Below are 22,659 nucleotides of genomic sequence, written 5' to 3'. Positions count from 1 at the left end.
TGGTTTCTTCTTGCATTTAGAATTGACAGTAGCTTGCAAGATGAAAAGCTGACCCAGTTTCTCCTGAGTGTGGAATCACATCCAATGTACTTGGAAAAACAGCATTTTGAAAAAGGAGATCCATCAGTTCTACATGTGTTTCTGAACTTTAATTTTCTATTTACCTGACATTCAGTGTTCTTTCTTTAAAGGATGGTCAGTGTCCAACTTACAAGGTTTTACTTAAGTAATGTTCATGTAACACCTGTATGATGTTTTTAAGAAAGAAGTTACAATGCTTCTTGTTCTCCAGAAGCACGCTAATGTACTTCTCTTTGACTAGGGGTAAAAAATACAACATTGTTTTCTTTTTCCTTTTCCCTACAGGCCCTGTCATCTTGTCTAATCTTACCAGGAGATACCACTGTCATAAGTTCTTCATGGGACAATCATATGTGTGTATTTACTTCCTAGTGACTCTATTGAATTACATTGAGTACCTTGGTAATTATATTTATGGTTATAGATACAGAAGTTCACTGTTAACATGCAGTATCTGTACTTCTATGTTTTTTTCAATGGATTCCTGTTAGAAACTGTAGAAGCAAAATTATTTTAATAAATTCAAAGAAAACTGTTTAAATTTTCTGAAGACATTATGCTATTATAACCCCTTCCTACTAGATATTTTTATTCAATTGCATTTGGAAGACGTCAAGACATCTTAATGGGACATGATGATGCTGTCAGTAAGATTTGTTGGCGTGATGGGCGTTTATATTCTGCGTCTTGGGATTCCACTGTTAAGGTTTGTATACAAATTTCTAATATTTCAATAACTATTTATTGCTGACACTTCATTATGCAGCCAGACAAATACATTGGAGTGGATGCACCTGTTGTAGTAGAATAAATACTTATTCTAGAAATAATCTTACTGTAATACAAGCTCATTAGCTTTACCTCAGCTGTGTTTCAAAGCTGAAGTGTTACTTTAAAGGAACTTCATTCATTCTAATTTACTATAAATTGGCTCTTTTGGGGGTGAACTGCTTTTGTTGAAGGAATGTGAATGTTTTGTGACCTTGACTGACAATTGTTTGCTGACTGGAATAGGCTTCTAAAGTGTCTAATAGTTCTGTAGCTTATTTCTTCAGCCAAGTGGACCAGGAACTTGCTAATCAAAAGAACATGCCTACAGTTAGATTGAAAGATAATTTAAAATTAAAAGTTACAGACAGGAAAAAATTTCCCAAAGTCTTCTGTCAATGGTTTTTGATAAGTATACATTCAGTGCAGTGATACACAGTCACTTAGGTAGGCTTCTGTAACCTACTTGGAGTTGTAATGATCATGTTTAATATGTTGCTCTGCTTAGTGTAAATGATTTATGGTGCAATTTGTTGTTGCTGTATTGTGCCACACAGACAAGGCCCACAGTTACACAAGCAGCCCTCTTAACACGAGAATTCAGTAATGGAGAAATTAATTCAGAGTTTTACTAATGCTGTCTTGAGCAAACTGAAATGTCTGTGTTACAGGTGTGGCACTGTGTTCCTGGAGAGACCTTGAGCAATAAAAAACACCACTTTGAACTCCTTGCAGAGTTAGAACACGATGTTAGTGTAAGTATGCAGATAGAGATACAGTATCTGAGAACGAAAGTCAAGATAATGTGTTAAAGTACAAGGATTGTCTTAGGGGATTGTTTTGTTTAGCTGTGAGGTTTTAGCTTTTGGGTGGTTTTTGTTTTGTTTTGTGTTTGTTGTTGTTGTTGTTGTTTGGTTTACTAGGGTTTTTTGTTGTTTATTTATTTATTTTTGTTTGTTTTAATCTGAACTGCTCTCCAATTTTCCCTGCTTCCTTGGATGAAAGGTCCACCCCTGGGGACTGAAGCAACAGTGTGAAGAGTTTTGTTTTGTGGTTATTTTTTTTTTCATTATTTTAATTTGCCTTGCTCAGCTTGTATGCACAGTTTTCATTAGGGGGGTGGGGGGAGAGAGGTTGTTTTTAGTAGTTTGGGGTGATTTTGTTTGCTTTTGAAAACAAATGTGTTTTTAAGTATTTTCATAGTTACTGCTTCCTTTCAATGTATCTTTTCCAAAGGCAAGCTAAAACAGAGTTCTGAATTGTTCACCATGCTATAAAATATATCACTGAATTTCACTGTAAATTATATAAACACATTCTGTGCACCTAATGACACTTAAATCTAAATGATGTGTAATGTGCGCTTTTACTTACAGCATCTGAAGTCACTCTAGAAGGATATTTAAGTATTGTAAGCCTACTTGATAGTTTTTTTTTAACAGGGCACAAGATAAACAAGTATTGAAACAGTTTTCATAACATTTAAGAACAGTACCCGAGAGTATTGGAAACAACTGATGGCTAGGAAGTTCTTTAGGAATAAAGGAGAATATTACCCATTAGGGTAAAGTCATGCATTTAGGTGGGGGGTATGGGTACAAAGAGTCTGAAATGTCAATTTGCATTTCTTACTCTGTGAAGAAAAAGTATTTTAAAATATCGTCAAAGGGACCTATTTTTCACTTTTTCTAGGTAATAATTGTACTTAATTAAGGATGTTGCAGAATTAAATGTAAAAGCTTTTGTAAATAAAATGGCATCTTAAGATTTTTTTTGTGTATGTTTAAAACCTGTCTCAAGATGGCTTACATGAAAGAACAGGAAAATCATGGGATGTTTAACTTCCTAGGTAAATACAATCGACCTTAATGCTGCAAATACTATACTGGCATCTGGAACCAAAGAGGGTACCATTAGTATTTGGGATGTTACTACAGCAACAATGTTGCACCAGTTGCCATATCATTCTGGGACTGTGTTTGATGCTGCTTTTAGTCCCGGTATGTTGGATTTTGGTTTTTAATGTGCACTGTTGGGAATTTCAAAGGGAATCTTATTCCTGATTTCATGTAATACACTCTTGTTATTGAAATTACTAGTCTAATAGTGTTATTGAAATTACTAGTCTAATGGGAATGGTGGAAAGTGTCCCTGCACATGGCAGTGGGGTAGGAACTAGATGATCTTTAAGGTCCCTTCCAACCCAAACCGTTCTGTGATTCTCTGATTCTCCACTATAAAGAATTTATTAAGTCTACACAAGGCCGTACTAGACTGTAAACCAGTGGTCTAGACTAATGTTTATCATTGCATGCTTGAAGACAATTTACAGTAAACTTTGTATAAATAAGCAGGTCATGCCTGTCACAGCAAGCATGCTGTACTGTAGACTACTTTGATAACTAGAGCTGCATGTTTAAACATGCTCTTTTTTGTTGTGTTTTTTGTTTTGTTTGCTCTTTTGCACAGACAGCAGACATCTACTCAGTGCAGGAGAAGACTGTTGTTTTAAAGTGATTGATGTGCAGACTGGAACGCTCATATCTTCTGTAACTGCTGATGAGCCACAGAGGTAATCCTGAGAACACAGACTATGAAGCTGCATGGCCAGCTTAGTTAACTGTGGAGGTGCTTAATGGTTGGCAATAGCAGAATGGAAAGGGTAATAATATTGAAGATTGTTTTACTGAATTAAATCAAATACTTAATTTTCACTCAAGTGCAAAGGCTGACATTCTAGTAAGTTGTGTGCATTATAGTCAAGCTTTCCAACTGGAATGAAAACAAACAGGTATCTAAGCAAATAACTCCTGCTTTTTCAGCACCAACTTCTTCAGTTATTACCCTGAAAGTCATCTTTGCACTTCAGAAACATGAAGTGATGGAAGTGAAAGTGGTGGTTCATGGGAGCACTTGGGTGTACCACACACGTGTACAACTGACTGGGTCCTCTTGTGCTGTGGGAATACACTTCATCCCTCTGGCAGGGAAAGAAGCTGGGTCTAGGGCAGTCAGAAAAGAAAGTTTGGGTCATGACCTTTTAAAACGGATGTGGAATAACCTTTCCAGAAAGACTCTTAAATGGTAAATTTCCTTCAGTCCCATACCTCAATTTTCAATTATTTTTGGCTTTGTTTGGAATTGTTCAGCTCTTTTTACACAAAAGTTTAAAGTGAACTGATTAGAGTTAACTTTGCAGGTGTTTCAAATGGGATGGAAATACCATCTTATCAGGAAGTCAGTCTGGTGAATTACTGATTTGGGACCTTCTTGGTGGAAAAGTTACTGAAAGAATCAGAGGACATACAGGTATACCTGAACTACTCTTGTTCTCGAATTGAAGTTTCCAATTTTCTGTCCATGTTGGTATTGACAAGTTTGAGAGTCATCTGCTCTGCTTTTGAGTGGTTCCTGATGTTACCTGGAGCACCAGAACACCAGAAGGAGGTACACATGAGCCTCCTAGGAAATGTAACAGTAGTGAATGGTACTGCTCTTTACAAGACTGAAGAGAGGCAGATAAGTTGGGATTTTCTAATTCATATAGCATCAAAAATATATTTTCTTGTACTTCATAGTACAAATATAGTATAGACTACCTTATATCAAAGTCTGTCCAGACCGTAAATCTAACAACAATTAAGTTTGCTAAAGAAATTTGTTTTGGTTAGAGATTTACAAATATCTTACATGTATGTGCATAGTCTTCAATACATGAGAAACCAAAATGTATGAAGGAGGAATAACTATCTCAGTTTTATTCAGTTTGCTTTTAAGGCTGCTTTCATGAAGTTATTTCAGACTTCCCTTCTGTAAACTTGTCTATTACAGCTCAAGTTCCAGAGTACATCAAGCTGCATCTAGAGAATCTTTAAAAGTGGGCCTCTAGGCACATGCTATAAGATGCTACATACTTTTAATATGAGAAGTCTAGTTGATGTAGGAAAATTCTTTCTGGAGACGCTTCTCCCCTTATCCCAATGAATCCTTTTGCCACTGTGTTGTCTGCATTGTACACTGGAACTTACATTCCACTTCCAATTCCAAAAATCAGCCGAGGCAGTATAGCATGAGATTACTACTGTGAATAAGAACAGCTCCCTTGCAGCCTAATCTTCTTTGCATTACATTCACACTATATAAGTATATAGTATATAGACATTAAGTATGTACTGATGTACTAAGTATATATTGATGATGCTAAACTATTTTTAAAAGATATGTTCCATTCTCATGAGTACCACTTGTATTTTATTTCCCCCCCCCCAGGTGGTGTAACGTCCATGTGGATGAATGAACAATGCAACAGTGTTATTACAGGAGGGGAAGACAAACAAATCATGTTCTGGAAACTGCAATACTAAGTGCCTTTCCCTCCAGACATTTAAATGAACTCTTTATTTTAAACCAAACCTTTTAAAGGAACTTAACTGTGTGCAATGATGGCTGCTGAAGTTCGACCAGATAGGAAGCTCTGTTCACCTACAACTTCCTAGATTATGGTGACTTCACTGAGAGCTCTTAACTTCCACAGTGTATGTATTTTTCATGGACTATCATTGAAAATGCTTGTCTAAAGTGATATGAGATAACATTAAAGACCTATTTTTCTGTAATTAAAGATCTCTTAACTGGCAGTCATTGTTTGATTTACATAGACTGTATCAATGGCATGTTGTCTGGTTTAAAAGAAGACTCTTTTGCATTCTCAAGTCTTTTAAGGATGCTTGCACCTCTGTGTTATGTCTCATGACATAACGTATGTACCTTGTGTAGGAAACATCTTTCTAGTGAAGATGCATACAAGGGTAAAATGCAAAAATACTACTTTCAACACTTACTTACTGCTAAGGCAGCTGTTGGGCTGAGCAGTGGTCAGTTTAGTGCTGTCTAGTTTCCAACTGTCATTATCTGCAATGGCATAGAGAAGAATAAGAACAAGTTCTATATTGTTTTTTCCTGTTATTAAAAAGAAAATGGGGGGAAGGATACACCTAAAGCCACCCTATTGTAGTAGCCTGAAAGGAAGGCAAGTATAAAACTGGTCCCCTAGCAGAGAAGTAATACATACACATAATATGTTGATATAAATCTTCCCTAATAATTGGGTTTTATTACTGCTGCCTTTTATCACTTCTGTTACTACCCTTTTCTTATTCATCTTCACCTTTTCTACGTGCTGTTTCTATATGCTTCTTTCAACTCAAATAGGCTTTGGGATGGCATTTCAATACAACTTTCAAACAGAGCTACAACTTCTGGCTTTATGTGATCCTTTCTGTCTTAACCTAGGGTCAAAGTGGTGTTGTATTGGGCTTATTTTCCCTGTAGGACTGAAGACTATGTTTCCCTGCAAGGAACTATTCTGAGGGTAAAGACTTCAGGTAATAGCCTTTAAGTGGCATATTTAAGAAATAGTCACCTGCAGCTGTGATTTTCATCAGTGTGACCCATGATTATTATTTCTCTGGTATTCTCTATGGCTCATACTAAGAAGCTTTGCTAATATACTAAGAAGCTTTGCTAATGTCTCCAGGACAAACATTCCTCTAAATTACACTGTCAGCCCTTTGAGTCTCAGGACTGAATGCCTTGGTTTTGAGACTTAACAGCTATGTCAAGAGGCAACTGTTTCTTTAGTTAGCATTGTAAAATAATTGTTTTATGGTCAGTGGCATTATTTATTTAGCCATTTTTTATGATGGGATTTAAACCTTCTTCTCAGTGTTGTAATGGTATAGAGTTAAAGCAAACTTATTTCATCTACAGTGCTCATTTGGATTAATTGAACTTTATGTAATCAATTATTGTGTGGTGAAGGCACACGTAACAAAAAAGTTAAGCCATATCACATGCACGTTCTGTTACCAGACTCGATCTTGCAGGAGAATGGTTGGTGTTTACTCTGCTTCTTTGCTTTTCCTTTTCTGTATTTCCCACACAGAGCTGTACATAGTCAAGAAACATGGAAATCAAATTCTACAAGTGCCTGGAGAGGTCTCAGGTGCATTTTGCAGCATGTTAAAAGTTTTAATTGTGCCTGTCATTGTTCATTTACCTCTACCCTACTGTATTTCATCCCTGGCCCCCAGGGTTAAGCTTTCTGCATACAATACCACTGTGAGTTTAACATTTGCACTGCAATTCATTTTCCATTTTAGCAGGAACTGAGTAAAAGGTACTAGCCTACAATTTTTGTTTAAACTATAATGGGCTTGAAAAATGACAAAGAGCTACCCTTCCCTTTTCACACACCTTTTTTTCCATGTTGTCTCATTCAAGTTTCAGACAGGCATGCTCCTTTTGCACTAGAGGGCCTTCTCTGTAGCATGTTGTGGTTTTTTTTGCTCATCTGTGTTTGTTCCTCTAACTTTTAACTCTTTAAATTATATATATGTAATATAAAATAAGCATAACAACTTATCCACTTACACTCAGTAGGGAATTGAAGGAATTTAGTCAGTGAAAAGCTGGTCAAGCTGGTGTTTACAGGTTTGAAAAGGTTTGCTTAAATAAGGGGTTTTAAAGTTTGAAGGGGTATAGAATTGTCCCCTGCTAAACAGTCTGATCCTAAGGAGAAGTTGGTTAGAGATAGAGACCATACATTCTTTGGGCTACAGGGGTTTCATAGCTAAGTAAGCTACTGTGCTAGAGTTCCTTAAGGTTACTGGCTACAGGCCACAGGTTCAACTCCCATGCTTCTGAGCCATACCAAGGCCGCATGAAGTCATCAGCTACTGCCAGTAAGTGCTTGCCCCACTAGTTTTTAGAGACAATCCAATTAAAGTGGCTCCCAGGAAGAATTTGATCACCACTGCAACCTGAAGTAAGATACTGGTTTTCTCTCGCAGTAACAGAGAACTTCATTGGAGAAGCCAGAAATGGCTGAACTTGAAGTGCTAAATCTGGCAGTGTTCCCAGGAAGAAAAGTATGTCTGTGCATTCCCAACTCCACCCCCCCCACTGCATTTCCTACAAGCTGGAATAGCTACAGCTAGGTACACTGCCAATCCCTTATTAGCATACCTGGGACTATACTTATTGCAGGGTCAAGCTATGAACTGTTTGTTCAGCTATGACCTGTTCTATTAATTGCACTTGCACTCACCTTGTGAAATATTTTTCAGTTAGATGGACAAGCACGTAAGTCAGGTACCATCTTCCCCAACCAATTTTGGATCCTGGTTCATTTAGAAAAGGAAATCTAAATTGATTTCCCACACCTATTAATACCTATACTAAACTAAAATTACTCGCGTTGGGCTACTGCAACATATAAGAAAGACAACTTCACAGCTAGAAGCTAGAATAGAACATGAAAAAAGAAACTGCTCACCACCTGGCATTTCACTTCAGGTCACTTAACTTAAAAACCTGAGTTGAACATGCCTGGGACCTTTGTTAGAAAGCTATTTAAAACTTTATTTCCTACCTTGTCTTTCTTGCCAGCTGAAAGTGACCTTGAAGAAACCTGTCTCAGCTCATCTTAAGAAGATGCACACACCATCTAAAGTTTCAGTCATTTATTTGGTTACTTCTGAATCTTTAAGAACTTGGTTAAGGCGAGAGATAAGCGTATCAGTTACAATTTGTATAACAAGTAATAAAAAGATTTGATTATCTGTACACTACCTTATTTAATATACTTACTGAATGATGCCTTCAGCTATATTCAGCTTAGCTGGCATACTTGTGTAAACAGAATTTACTAGAACAAGAAATAAACTAGTACTAGCCATACTTCTAAATAGGCTATTTCATATCTACGCTTGCAAACAGAAAGCAGTAAAAATACTTGTTTCTCTTAAACATACAAAGCACAGCATTGCCCTAGGTAACAACACATAATTTTGCAAGTGATATCTGGTTCCTTTAGTTGCAATGGCTTATACGAGTAGTAAACTAAGGAAGAGATCTACAAAAAGTCATAACACAATTGGAATTTCACATTCGTCAAGCATATAAGGCTACAAGTTCTACAGTTTGTGAATAAACAAGATATGTTGAACTGTAACATTCCCAGCCATTATAGATGCAAATGCTTGATGCAGCATATCTTCTCTTGGCCTCCAGAAAGGCTCATGTGCAGAAGAAAGAAATCACTGAGTATAATAGCCCAAGTTTAGTGGAATTCTCATCATATGTACGTACAGACACATGTACATGATGCATGTTTAGACCTCAGGAATAGAGTGATCCATCAGGCTTTTCATAATGCTAGTTGCCATCCTATAGAAAAGGAAAAGTCATTCAGTTTTTTAAGAGACGTGGAAGCCTGCTAAAAGCTTCTGTTCAGTGCATCTTTGTCCTTGCTAGCCCTTTAATTCAATTTAAAAAGGGTCTCTCACTCCACCATTTTAACAAATACATTGCTATAGAAAAGCTGCACTAAACTGCGTAAGTAAGAGATGCCCCAATACCCAACATTTTGTTAGCAGCTGGGTCGTGATACAAACATCTTTCAAGATGCAGACATTTGTGCAGAGCAGTATCACAAGCAGGAGGGAAGAAAAAGGCTGGAGGGGAAGGGAATATGGCTGTTCTGGAAACAATTTTGTAGGAAGAGCGTACAGTGGGGGTGGGGAGGAACACTTAATTATACTTTAAGCATTCAAAGTGTTACAATTAATTCCTAGCAGCTTTAAGACTTTTTTCCAGGAGAGATTTAACTGTAGAAAGCTAGTGCAGCCAAAGGATTAGAGAAACCCAACTATATCCTGCCAAGAATCATGTTCACAGCACCAGAACTAGCTGCACTAGAAACATTTTAGTTGCAAGGTAACAAAGACTTGTATTATCCATGTACTTCAAAGTGCTCAGATACAAATTTAGTCCAGTTATGTTTAGAAGAGGGCTTTTCAAGAGAATAAAAGTCAAAGGAGCATCACTAACATATCAACAGTTTAAAAACAGAACCAAATCACAGTAGTCTGATTAAAACCATTGGATTATGTACATTTTCAGACTTCACCTTAACTAGTCCTTCTATCAGGTTTGTTCTCATGGCAAGACCTAATTGCATTTTATTTAACCTGCAAAATAATTACCAGCTTTGAGATAATTAACACCATGGCTGCTTTATTTGATTGTTACCTACCTCTTTATTATATACTCATAAATACTGGAAGGCATGATGGTAATTGTCACTGTGTTTCCAGCTGTTGCCAAGATGTCTGCTATCTGGGGGTCCTGTTATTGAACAAGAAATCATATGAGCAACATCACTTGAAATAACCAATAAAGCAGCAGTTCAGGAACTTAATCTAGACACATTCATGCAGCTTAACAGCCCCACAACTCCCTTCTTACAGTATTTAACCTTCAGGGCAAATCACTAAGCTGCAGTGCTAATGAATTTCCTACGGAGTCACCCCTTACAGTTCCCTTACAGGAACTCACTGGAGTAGGGATACAGACATCCTACTGTAATTTGACACAGGCTGGCAGGGGAAACTTATTCTGCTGTTGGCAAAACATAACTTAAAAACTGAGAACCAACTATAAAAGGTAGAGAGGAAGAGAATGAGTTGCCTTGCCTATAGAAAGGAAACCACAGAGAAGCAGAACCCTCGAAACGTACCTTCAATCCAATGACGTTCTGGCCATTGATTTCACAGATGTTATGCTCTGTAAGAAGTCCATTTCTCGCAGCAGAACTGTCTTTCACTATTGAGGTTATTTTTCCATTCTTGAATATGAAGCCAACATGCCCTGTGCTGTCTTTGTGCATAGTAATAATTCGTTCAAAAGGCCTGTAAGAAACAGAAGAATCTTAAAATGCAAGAACATTTTCAGTCTACCAAACCACAGAGAGAACCACACACTATTTCAGTACCTTTGATTTGCAAAAAGTTAATGTAGTTGATGTATGAGTCTCTAAAGAGTACAATGAAAAGTGGTAGGGGTTTAACTTCATTTTGGGAATACTTGCTATTTTAATCTCTTCTTTCTAGGCTGAAGTCACATTCCATATGGAAATTTGATTTTAAAGTTTTTACGTTTTCCCTTTTCTATAGGTATTCCACCCTCTGGATTACTAATAAGCCACCCACCCCCCAACAGCCAACCACAGAAATGGCCACTCAAACTTAAGTTTTGCCTAACAAATGTTAGCAGGTAGCTAAAACACTGCAGGCCATTTTGACAACTGTAGGTGACTGCATGATTCTGGAGATTAAAGGCTTCTCCAACAACTTTTCCACTGTGTTATAGACAACGAACCTTTAAGTTGTCTTAACTTCTTAAGAAATCCAGCAAGAGGGCAGAAGTTGGGCACAGAAGTGGTAGACAGTAGGGAATCTACCACCACAGTATTTTGATTTAATACAATAGAAGTCATACACCCCCCACTGGGGTCAAACTTGATTCTTAAACACAAAAGAACATTGAAAAAGTTTCTGAAGACATGTACTTAGTCACATCATGCATCATCTGTCTTCTCAGCCTAGAGACCATGCTGCATCTGTCCCATTACTACTACATACAATAAATATCCAATATTGATTAAAAACATACTGGTTTATCAAGCATACTTTTAGTGAGCCTGGCATGAACTCATATGTAAGCAATGAAGTTCACAAAAAGAGTACCATGCTAAATAAAAATGGAAGTGAAAAATTTAAGCTCATTAGTACAGCGACTATTTTGATACTGTCTTTATTGGTATTTCAATAAGTAGAAGCTTCAGTAAGTATAAGCAAAAGTCGTGTCAGAAAAAGCACAGAACTCTTGAACTCAGAATTTAAGTTATGCTATCACTCATTAGTTTATCTTGAAGATGTTAGGCCTCATCATGCCCAAGCAAGAGGTGTGCAATGGCACTTTGAGTTAGTGACCATTTTGAATATTATTTTGACTATTCCTCATAAAAAGGAACATTTCTAATGATCTTTATTAGTAAAGTATACAGACAAACACATTTTGTATGCCTGCCATGCTTCTCAAGTGAGGGAGACCCAACTTCACAAAGTATCCATCTCCAAGATAGATAACAGTCTGTATCTGTAGCCAGCCTTACCTGTCCCGAATGATCATTGAAATCCTCTCTCCAGAAGCCTGCTTCAGAACTTTGTGTGCTTTATCAGAACTCCATCCTGCACAGTTTTCACCATTGATCTGCAGAACTTGGTCCCCAAACCGCAGACCAGCTAGAGATGCTGGAGAGTTTGCTTGGACTAACTGGACAAATATACCCTACAAAAGAATGGGGCATGGTAGAAACAGGATGTACTTCCTTAAACGTGAAAGCCAATCACAGAATACACAGCCCTTTGGTTTTCTGTTTTTGTGTAATACCAAGCAAACGGACAAAAGGAGAGACAGTCAACAAGTGCTTAAGATGCATTTTTGAAATTTCAGTCAGTTTATAGATGTCTTTAAGAGAGTGACAGACATTCACATTAAAATAAAGTTAGGAAACAGGCAAGTCTGTTCTGTTTAGATTTCTTGAAATTAAGAGACACAAGCTTCACAGTAACACCTTCCTTGAAGGAGTAAATACTGTTGTTTTAACAAGAAATCTGAAAAACTAGATCATACAGACTGGTACTAAATTTGCATGTCTGCCTGTGTATTTGACTACGAATTCCCGTGCAAGACAGTCTATATATAGCTCGAGAAATAGATCAGCAACACTAAGAACTCTATAGAAGGAAAAATCTGCTTTCTCAACCCATTAGTTTTCAACTTTTTACTGACTGCTAGCACCTCAAGTAAAAAAAGTGTTAAAAACCAGAAACTATTACCAGTCAAAGTACCCCCAAAACCAAATAAATGAGGTCAACACAGAAGGTAGATAAACCCTCCCATGGGGTGAGGGCAGGCAACAGAGAGGAATTCACACTACTTTCTAGGAAAAGTCCAGTATTTCCTGGGTTAGAACTACAGAATCATTTTAATCCTATGTGAAACCTTGAGTAAATAATTGACCTGGCCAAAACCTCCTCCCCCCCCCCCCCCCCCCCAAGAAAACAGACAGACAATGAAGAAGTGTCATTTTTCACACTGAGAATCAGAAAATATCTAAACAGGGAAGCTCTAGAGCAGACAACCTCCTGGATCTTTTGGCAGCTACACTCATGTTAAAAGGAAACTACAGAAGAGATTCTGAAACTACTCCTTGTATGTAGGTAAAACCCTCACTATCCTAACTTTTCTCATGAGTAGCATATTGCAAGAGCTTATAAAAGGAGAGGTATTTTTACACCACACGCTTTTCTCTGCCTACTGTTGAGAACTTCAAGACTTCTATCTCTACCTTTGTGGCAACACCGGGAAGTACTTAAACTGCTAACTAGACTCACAGCAGATCTGCAAGGTCATTTTATACTCTGAAGAGATACTACAAGTATTCTCCAGGTGTTATATGAAAATAAATTGCCACTATAAAATCAGATCTTAGTCTATGCCCTAGTTTCAGATCTAACAGAGGGTTTTCAAATTCTAGTAACAGATAAGCAAGTCCCATGACCATACACTAATTCAACTACTATCTTAATCCATCAGCAGGATCTGTAAAGGCAAAAACAAAAACTTGTATACTTACGTTGTCAACAGACTTAAGGCGAAGTCCTATTTTTCCATCTTGATCTTTACACAAAATTGCTTCACGGATGCCTTGCTTAATTTCTGCTCTGCGAATTCCAATATCATTTCCAGTCACTGGAGCTACCATGTAATTAGTAGAAGGTCGTGTTACCAGTTGCTGATTAAGACAAAATAGCCAGACAATTTCAATTTTTTAAAATACCTGTATGTCAGTTTATATGAAGTGATTAAACAAAGAGAAAAGAAGCAAAAATAAAATGCAAGTCACGACACCAGTTCTTCCCTTCCTCCCCCCCAAAACTGGAAGTATACTACTCAGTTTAAAGCTGTAGAAAAATAGGCTCTGTTACTTAAAAAAAATCATTTACCAGTTAGGTGAGGTACATACTATAAATAAGTCTACTTTCTAGAATCGTAGATATACATTTAGTCTTTATGCTTTCAGTTTCCAAAGCATGCTTGACTGATACCTACCCCTTGTGGCTGAGCAGCTGCTGCCACTGGTAAGTTTCTCTGCACCTCTTCTTCATTGAGGCTCAGGCCCATGTACTGAGAAAGTTCTGGGTATAATCTGGGGTATAAACCTATATGAACGAGAAAAACAAAACCGTTAATGTGTGTTCATTTAACAGAACAGTATATTGCTATCACACATACAACAACTTAAACAAGTCTTGCAGTATCATAATGTACTTAACTTGAAAATTACAGTGGAAGATCCACCTGAATCAGGACTGTTATTCTAGCCCAGCTGAGAAAAGCAACTACAGGAGCAGTGCTTTTGAGATAACTAAAAGTTCTCCACATTCTTTAAGTAATTCCATTCATTCCTTTCTTTTATGGCACAAGCAACATTAGATATATGGTGATGAGTTCCAAAACCAATGTTGTGCTCCAGTCCACGATGACAAGCCCTTCTTTCCTCCAAAGTTTACGGGCAATTAGTGGGGAACTACTTATTCTCCCTCCCACCCCCACATCAGGCTAGCTGGAGAACACGGGATACATTAGAAAACAGTGTGTGAGGGAATGGCATTGACAGAAGTGAGCGTGCAGTGCAAGAGGAATTCATGGAACCAACAGCTACTGAATGTGTAGTATCTGATAGTCTTAAAAAAAAAAGAAACCCCTGAAGCCTATACAAAGAAGCAACACACACAGAGCAAACATGACTATAATATTCTTCATGAGAAAGTAGCTGTCATTTTCCCATAGCTTCAAATTGAAGTCTTTTTTAGATACAGTCCTCATACCAACAGAAAAAGAACAGTGGACCTTAAAATATCCAGCAGGACATTCCTCCACTCTGAGAAGGAGCAGGTGGCTGGGAATGGGAGAAAAGTCAGATTTGTCGGACCTTGAGTCAAGCCACTCTGGAAAGAAGCTTGATGCTGCTCTTGACATTCCACAGATAATTAAGTGATGCTATTTAACAAGAAGCAGTTACCAGAACACACGCCCTTTTGACCAAATCAGCGGAGACAGAAAAGGCTGCTCAGAGAGCTAAGTGATACAAGGGGCAGCCCTGAAAGCACACAGGCTCCCTGATCCACACAGATGACGTTTTTAGTGTTCATTTATGGGTATATGTATAAGAACAGCTATTATAAGAATCCACACTTGACCAGAAACTGAAAGCTACTTTTCCAAGAAGGAACTCAAAGGCCATTACAAGGAATTCTAATCCCACCGAGAAACTTTTTTTGCCCCTTAATACTTTCAGCTGTCACGTGAGCATCCTGTTTCATATGAGAACTGTCCAATCTTATTTCCAAACTGGTTTCACTGACACAGATTAGTAAGCCTCTAATGAGTACTTCTGTGGCTGTCTTCTGCTTGCCTTGCAAGCCCCTATGATTACACACAATTAAAGCTTCCCAAGACTTCTGCAGTGACTTGATTTTTCTCCTTCATTCTTCATAAAAGACAACAAGATTCATTCTACATTGTTATTACATTCTCATTCAAACGAGTCTCCAAAACAGCAGAAATCATCACCAAGAGCTGTCAGATGTATATTCTCCTGCTTTTACCAAGACAGAGATCCCCCATGGGCTTGGCATGTCCTATAGATTGTTAATAACATATCCCAAGGGAAAAGTGATCTAAGTGATTAGCAGTCTTCAGCCACACGCAGCTCCTGAGCAATTTCCAGACAAGCTGATGTTAAAATGTCATTTGGCCAGCACTACAGTAGACACAGAATTTGCAGGAGAATTCAAACTCCAGACAGTCAAAAAAAATGCTGCCAGGGAGAGGGACTGCTGAAACAAACTTACTCTAATGAGGTTAGGTCAGGTAAGAACTTAGATCCTTCCTGGATTTAAGGTGAGCTGTATAAAATCCATCCTTAAAGTGATCTTAGATGCACCAACTCCAAGAGCAGAACTGGAGACAAAGGTACACCTACCATGCTTTAATATCTGATCCACAAACATTCTTGATGGCTATTCCAGCACTGCAGCTGGTCATGCTGGTTAGAGATTTTAGGTCCTTTAGACCGAACATAACTTAACAGCTCAGAATTCAAACATACCCATGCATATTTGTGGATGTATATGAGCATCAGGTAAACAGGAGGAGATATCAGTCAATACAACTTTAGGTCTGATGGATTTCCCAACAGACATTTGACCCTAAAATCTGCAGGAAGCTTTATGTTGCTAGCATGACAATACTGAAGTTCCACTTCCCTATTGACAGAGATTTGAGCTTGTTTGTTCCCCAGCAAGCTCATATGCTGGGGGTGGGGAAGACATTCAGACTCACGCTGCTCTCTGAAGCTTACAAACACATGATAAGTACATACTTAAGTGTTTGAGGTAAGCATTATTGAGTGATCAAACAGTACCAGCAACAGATCTTGTTATGTTAGGCTCACTTAAAAAAAAAAGGCTTCTTAAAGCTACAAAAACAGTTCTTATTTGCCACTTTTTTTTGTTTGCACTTGGAAGCATTTCCAAAAAGGCATGGCCTCACCCTCAGCAAATAGTTGCATGTTTATACGTATTTGACTGTACTTTAACTATAGAGTTTCATAACTGCTTTCCAAAACGTTAGGATACCACACAGTATATGACCTTACCTCCATCTTGGGGAATAGGAGCAGAAGCTTCAGACAAGATTGCTGGATTAGCTGGATTTGAAGAAAAGGCAGTCTGAGCCTAAGAGCAAGGAAACTCGTATATGTTATCTTGGAAAAGAAGAATTATGAAATCTTTACTATGCAGCCAGGAGACTATGCATTATTTTACACATTGTTACCATTATCTTGAAGCTCTGAAGTCAGCTGTTTTCTTTGAAACAAATAGTTTGATAATACTGCAGCATATTGTATTAAGTTACGTCAACAGGAACTTGTACTGTCCTCTGAGATAGCTGCACAAATAACACAATAGCTGCACAAATGACGTCAACCTCAGTTCCAGTTTTGTTATTAAGCAAGTTAAAGAGCCTAGGATCTCTCTGAAAGATACATTAAACTTGGCTGACAAACTTTAAAACTTAAAATTATAAAAGAAGGTCCTTTGCAGAGTGTTTTGTAATTAATTTTTTTTTCAGTTGAATGGCAGTAGCTCTACATTTTCACTGCTTACAGGTATTAGTCATGAGTTCTGCCATAGTCACTTGCAGGTTGCAATTCACGTTGCACACAATGCAGTGGTACTAGTTTAACACCTTCTGAAAAAAAATGGACCTCCTAAGAGTTTTCTACAGGAGGTCCCAAATGCACAACTTATCCTACAGTGAAAACGCTAAGTTTAGTTTCTATATTGCTGACTGACTTGCAAATAGAAGAGACAGTATTAAAGTAAGCCAATTCCCTTCCTTCTCACAGTATCTCAGCTACTTGTTTTTCACTGATCATGAATACATGAGGCCAAAATAACAGGCCTCTGCATGGTAACCTAAGTATGACAGAACAGCTATCCCAGTATCTCTAAGATAGAGATTAAAGGTGGGGAAAAGTTTCAGCACAATGAAAACTATGCTGTACAGGACACATGAATCACTTAATTCAACAAGACCATTGAATTACTTAATGTTTTTTACGGAAATAATGTTTAAAAATAGAAGATTCCATAGTCCTCTTCAGGAACTTGTGTTTAGAGAGAAGTTTCAGAGCAAGAGTGACTCATTATTTATCAAACATATTTAGAAGAAGTGTCTCCAACTCAAATGCTAGACAGAAAGAACAGGTTAGAATATTTAGTGCAACAAGTTTACGTTTAAACCAGCAACCATTTTAAACTCACTGATTTGCTGTGGACACAGATTTTGTCTTTCAATACTCAACACAGAGATACCTTACTTCCATTTCCTCACTGCTTCATTCAGTGGTCACAAAAGATAAGTTGTAAAGAGATCACACTTAGCATTTAGATCAAACTCTAGCAGTTGATCTGTAGCTCCAGGCAGGGTGGGTTTGTTTGGGGGGTAAATTTAGCGTTACCCAATTGTATCTTCACATAGGAAGCACGTGGGACATGGCAGATGGAACAAAGAAGTCCCAACTACAATCCTAACCTATGACTTCAAGGCTCCAATGATCCTTAGAAGTGCAATGGTAAAACATTTTATCACAACTTCAATAGAAGTGCCCCCTTCCCTGTACTAAATACCAACACATCTATTATTGCCACCAACACTATTTTCATGAAAGCCTACCATACCTGAATAACTTTGTCCACCTTCAGATCTTCCAGGGAAGGATAGAGAGACATTTTGATGCAGTCTCACTGGGTTGCAGAAGACACAGAACAGGGAAAGCAAACAACACAGGGTTAGACATCAGGTATTTACCTAGCATTACAACTTAAAAAAAAAAAAGAGAAAACAGACAAAGCATTAAATAACTTCAGCTGTGACCTTCAAGTCTCAGCATGACAGATACCCAGCACTAAAGACAAATTCCATTAAGGCTATCTATTTAATCTATTATCAATAATAGCCTTTGTATAATAGGCTTTATTTACTATACTTAGTGATGCCAAAGTTTAGGTCTCAGCTATGAGAAATCCTACACAGAGAAAACCGTTCCGCAGTAAGTATCACAAAGAAAGAGCGTAGGAGGCAACGATGCAACAATGAGGAGGACTGAAAGAAAAATCTAATCATATTTCTCCACACAAGTACAACAGTAATCTATATACAACTGCGTAAGCTTTCACACTACTCCCCGAAGTATCTAAACACTCTGATAACTTCTGATGTTCCTATAAAGGAGTCACTCAGAGCTGGCTTCCCATGTCCACTTGTACCACATTAATTGTAGCAAGAGACCCTCAGCCAACCAGATTCGGTCAGTGGCGAGTTTCAAAATCCACAGGGACTTCAGCCTGCCTCTCATGTGATGTTGGGAAAGCCCTGTGACACCATTAACAGGAAGTAATAAAAAACACTTCACATGATCCTGTAATGCACCATACAGACACTCAGCTCTGCTATAGCTGGGCACCAGAGGCTGTAGAAAATGCCGTTTTCAAGAGATCCTTCGCTCAAGTTCTCGCCAAGGTCAACAGAGCTTTTCAAGAGAGTAATAAGACATTTCACCCCAAATTATATGAACATTTTAACTGAGAGGAGGAAGGGTAGAAGAGGAACAGAAGCAGAAGACAACAAAATAAGACAAAGTCTTTCAAGTTACATATGGCTCAGAGAACACAGTTAACTGGGCAGCACTACTAAAAGCTTCTGGTTTGGGGATTAATTTCTCATCCAAACTTTAGAGGTCCTCGTTTGCGTAACAAATTAACTATAATTCCAGACTAAAAGCGACCACTATATAAATCCTTGAGCTACTGCTTCTTCACATGCAGATGCTGAATTGATTAAAAAAAATCTGATGCCTAACATGACATTGCAGGAACACAATAGATGTCTCCTTGTATTACATCAAGGTCACTAACAGCTTTTCTTCTTGTTCAGCAGAGCGCCCAGGAGCTCAAGTATCATGTCAGACTGCAATTAAAACTTCAAAAGAGCCCAAAATGTGGCAGGGATCTGAACTGTCCTGACATAACTGGCCACACGTTTGTAATTACGTGCAACTGACAATTTTGTCAAGTTGCTGCAGCTAAACCAAACATAGCTAAGACCTGGAAGCCTTAAAAATTAAACACATTTAAAGTGAGTTTAAAATTCTATTTTAAGGCAGCATTGACCTGAAAGCAATTAAATGCTTTCACTCAACCAAAATGGTAACAGCAAATGCAAACCCAAGCCCAGCAAAACCCTTGCTCGGGTACGCAGTCCCTGGGCACTGCACTCTGCTGCTAATACCGATAAAGATGTACACGCATCAGGCTGGCCATCTCCTTCCAAGCTACATCAGTCATGGTGATTTCAGCTGCAGCACACATTCGAAGTCAGCAGTCAGCACCCCACGGGACAGAGCGGTCCCATCACAGGGCAACGAGGGGAGCAGAAGCCCACCGTGAGCTCCAACATCTGCACGGTAGCGCAGAACGCACCCAGGGTCTGCTGGGTCTCTGGTCCCAGTGACCACATCCACATGGGCAAGCTTCCACCTGGACCAGCTTTGGTTTTCCTCCACAGACCACTCTCATCCTGCCCTGCGATCTCTGGTCACACTTGCCACAGACGGTCATCTGAAACTTCTTCTACTTTATTATGAGGAACGTGGAGCTTTCTGTAGAAGAGTACTAGCAAAACTCAACATATATTAGCTCCCCAAACACTTCAGAAAGCACTCCAGCAGCTTACCCTGCCGCTCTGGCACCGCCGCCCATGCCACCTCCCTTCCCCAGCTGGAAGCTTCCAAATCCAACCGTCTGTCACGGCCACCAAGGAGCTGCCCTGCCAGCTCCCTCCTTAAAATCTCACTGGTTACTATTTCTGGTTTTTCAATAAATAGCCAGAATAACGGTCACCCCTGTCACTGCATTCAGTGAGCCTGTCTCTCTGCATACCAGCTTTGTTGCTTTTACATCAGCAAGGAGCTTTTTCAATTTCCGCGCAGGCAGTTGTAACACCGAAGTAGACGTCTAACCACTCATTAGGTAACGTGAGACGCCCCAAAATACCCTATTTAGTTTAAAATATGACTGTTTAGCAACAATCATCACTGTCGGGGACTGCCAGTAATCTCAGGAAGAATCCATCCATGACTCACAACAAAAACAGACTTGAACACGAAGTTTGAACAGCCATGGCTTTCTGCAGGATCTGGGGAGTGGTAACCACAAAGCGGAGAGGAAGGGAGGTGGGCGACTCCCCAGTCTACACCGACACGGAACTATTTGCCCTGATTGTTTACAGGCTCCTACATCCTGTGGAGGACACACATAGTAGTAACCTGAAGCTTCCAGGAAAGCAGAAATGAAAGCAAAAGGAGAAAGTGCCAGTTTCCAAGTACCCTCAAGCTCAGAAACCCAGCTGCCAGCCCCGCCAGCAGGTTGTCTCACCAAGAGGATCCTATTTACCAAGGGAAGTGCCTGAGCACTGGGCAGAGACCATAGACAGGCAGCACTCGTGACAATCTTGGGCTATCAGCAGGAAGTTTTGTATGTAGGAGCTGGCTCTTACTACACACAGTGGTTCGACTGGAAGATGACGGGCTTCCCGACATTGGTTGGGTCGGAAACAACAGAGCTGGATGTAGGCTAAGAGCCAACCGAAGTCTGACCTGTCCATGGCAACTGCTGTCTCTGAAAGTGGCAGCAGACGGTATTTGGAGGGGGTAAAAGGGAAGGAATAAAAGCATTTTATACCTGTAGAGAGATTATACCAGGCCACAAAACCAGCACCTACGGTATTGGTTTTGGCTTCCCGAACAGCTAGAAAGCCATGAGATGAAGTTTTGTCTTTAAAGGACAAAACCTCCCGAAGGTCGAGCTGAGACAGCACGAACACAGGAACTGTTTTGCAAGAGGTGTCCTCCAATAAAAGAGGAAAAAAAAAAAAAAAAAGTGTTTTTCTTCTGATACTATCTAATCGGCCTCTGAGCATTCGCTCTTGCTATGCACTTTGCTCAGAAATCTGCTGCCTCCATTTCAGACCTGAAGAAGGGCTCACTCGCCCCAAAAGGCGCAACACACCCACACCAGCTCTGCAACATTATGCAGCCCTAAAAAGAAGGCCCTAAAAAGCCCTAAAGCCCTAAAAAGAAGGCAGTACAGACCCCAAATCCCCCTCTCCCCCCAGTCCCAAAACACTGAGAGGACGCCAGCGCACACAGACTTTATTTATTCGCGCTTTTCCTTCCACGGCGACCAGCGGAGCCCGGTGCGGGAGGCAGCCCCGGGAGGGAGGGAGGGAGGGACGGAGCCGGCCGCCCCCCGGCACCGGGCGCGCCGCGGCCCCACGAAATGGCTGCTCGGCGGCTCCTCCGCGCCGGGCACGGAGCGACGGCCGCGCAGCCTCCGCGGGCGAAGCCCTTCCTTCCCTCCTTCCCCCGATACCGCCGCGCCCCTTCCCCCTCTTCCTCCCCCCTTACGCTCCCCACAAGCCGCCCCGTGCCCAAGTACAAAGAGGAGCGAAGACCCCCGACCCCCCCCCCCCTACCTCCGGCCCGGGCGGCTGCCCTCGGTCGCGGCCCTCAGCGCAGGGACGAGCGGCGGCACCAGCGGCTCCGGCAGCTCCCGGCGGCGCCGCTATGAGGGGAGCGGGGGCGGCGGCGAAGCTGGCCCGGCCCCGCGCATGCTCCGGCGGCGGAGAGAAGGGGCCGGGCCCCGGCCGCCGGGGGGCGGCGGTGGCCGGAGGGGGGGAGCCCGGGGCTGGGGGTGGCCCGGCCCCCCACGGGGAAGGGGTCCCGGCCCTCGGTGCTTCGCCCTTGTCCCTCGTTACATGCGGTGCCTTGCCGGCGGCGTGTTGCACATCTTACTGCCTTCTCATCGCTTGGTTGCCTGAGGAAAGGCTCGCTTTCATTTTATATCCATTGTCCTTTTTTTAAATCAAATTCTTCCTGCTGCGTCGTTTCGGTTACTGATTTATTTATTTTTAATCTCGTCTTGTTTTCCCTTCCCTCGTCATGCATTCGTAAGTCCTGACGTCGCAGAGCCTGCCGTGACCACATCACCTGGCCTGCGGCTCACCGCCCCACGCAGGGCTTCCCACAGCTCGGCTGGAGAAACTCCCCTAGAGAAACCATCACGTAAAGAACACCCAACACAGAGACATTTTATTCGGCTTTTATACTTAATTATCATAATTCTTACGCATTTGCCATGCTTCTAGTATTAACTTGGCTACTGTCAATTCTCAGTTTTTAAAATCTTTCTTCACTAGACTGCCCGATGGCGA

At 40.2% G+C, this 22,659-nt stretch overlaps 2 protein-coding genes across 6 annotated transcripts in view; one reads left to right on the top strand and one right to left on the bottom strand.

The window, feature by feature from the left end:
- Nucleotides 1-5,486, top strand: part of NSMAF (neutral sphingomyelinase activation associated factor) — a 37,871-nt gene extending 32,385 nt beyond the window's left edge. For 4 of the 5 annotated variants that reach the window (XM_080578977.1, XM_080578979.1, XM_080578978.1 and 1 more), the window contains 7 exons: nucleotides 367-434; nucleotides 664-787; nucleotides 1,521-1,604; nucleotides 2,699-2,849; nucleotides 3,319-3,421; nucleotides 4,049-4,158; nucleotides 5,119-5,486. In XM_080578977.1, the coding sequence (XP_080435103.1) occupies nucleotides 367-434; nucleotides 664-787; nucleotides 1,521-1,604; nucleotides 2,699-2,849; nucleotides 3,319-3,421; nucleotides 4,049-4,158; nucleotides 5,119-5,213 (735 nt within the window). In that variant the 3' untranslated portion in view covers nucleotides 5,214-5,486. Of the gene's footprint in view, nucleotides 1-366; nucleotides 435-663; nucleotides 788-1,520; nucleotides 1,605-2,698; nucleotides 2,850-3,318; nucleotides 3,422-4,048; nucleotides 4,159-5,118 lie in introns of those variants that run through there. The other variant, XR_013946127.1, reaches the window with a different exon arrangement.
- A 2,871-nt stretch (nucleotides 5,487-8,357) lies between these two features.
- SDCBP (syndecan binding protein) lies at nucleotides 8,358-22,076 on the bottom strand. The gene is made up of 9 exons (XM_080578988.1): nucleotides 21,922-22,076; nucleotides 18,069-18,134; nucleotides 16,481-16,559; nucleotides 13,870-13,979; nucleotides 13,394-13,552; nucleotides 11,867-12,042; nucleotides 10,430-10,601; nucleotides 9,947-10,038; nucleotides 8,358-9,078 (listed from the first exon to the last, which is right to left on the bottom strand). Exons 2-9 carry the CDS (start codon nucleotides 18,117-18,119, stop codon nucleotides 9,024-9,026), a joined length of 894 nt encoding a protein of 297 aa, XP_080435114.1. The 5' UTR covers nucleotides 18,120-18,134; nucleotides 21,922-22,076; the 3' UTR covers nucleotides 8,358-9,023.
- Nucleotides 22,077-22,659: the final 583 nt, after the last annotated feature.

The sequence above is a fragment of the Anser brachyrhynchus genome (assembly GCF_964034855.1).
Source record: "Anser brachyrhynchus genome assembly, chromosome: 2".
NCBI classification, from domain to species: Eukaryota; Metazoa; Chordata; class Aves; order Anseriformes; family Anatidae; genus Anser; species Anser brachyrhynchus.
The sequence above is the reverse complement of the archived record's forward strand: the minus strand, read 5'-3'. Positions and strand labels throughout refer to the sequence as shown.

Bases quoted from the DNA above. Each gene is read 5' to 3' on its own strand.
- SDCBP (XM_080578988.1), bottom strand. From the start codon at position 18,119: ATGTCTCTCTATCCTTCCCTGGAAGATCTGAAGGTGGACAAAGTTATT. The intron at 12,043-13,393 runs GTAAGTATACAA...ATTCTTTTGTAG, and splicing joins GCCTTAAGTCTGTTGACAAC to GGTATATTTGTCCAGTTAGT. The intron at 9,079-9,946 runs GTAGGTAACAAT...CCTTTTCTATAG, and splicing joins TATGAGTATATAATAAAGAG to GATGGCAACTAGCATTATGA.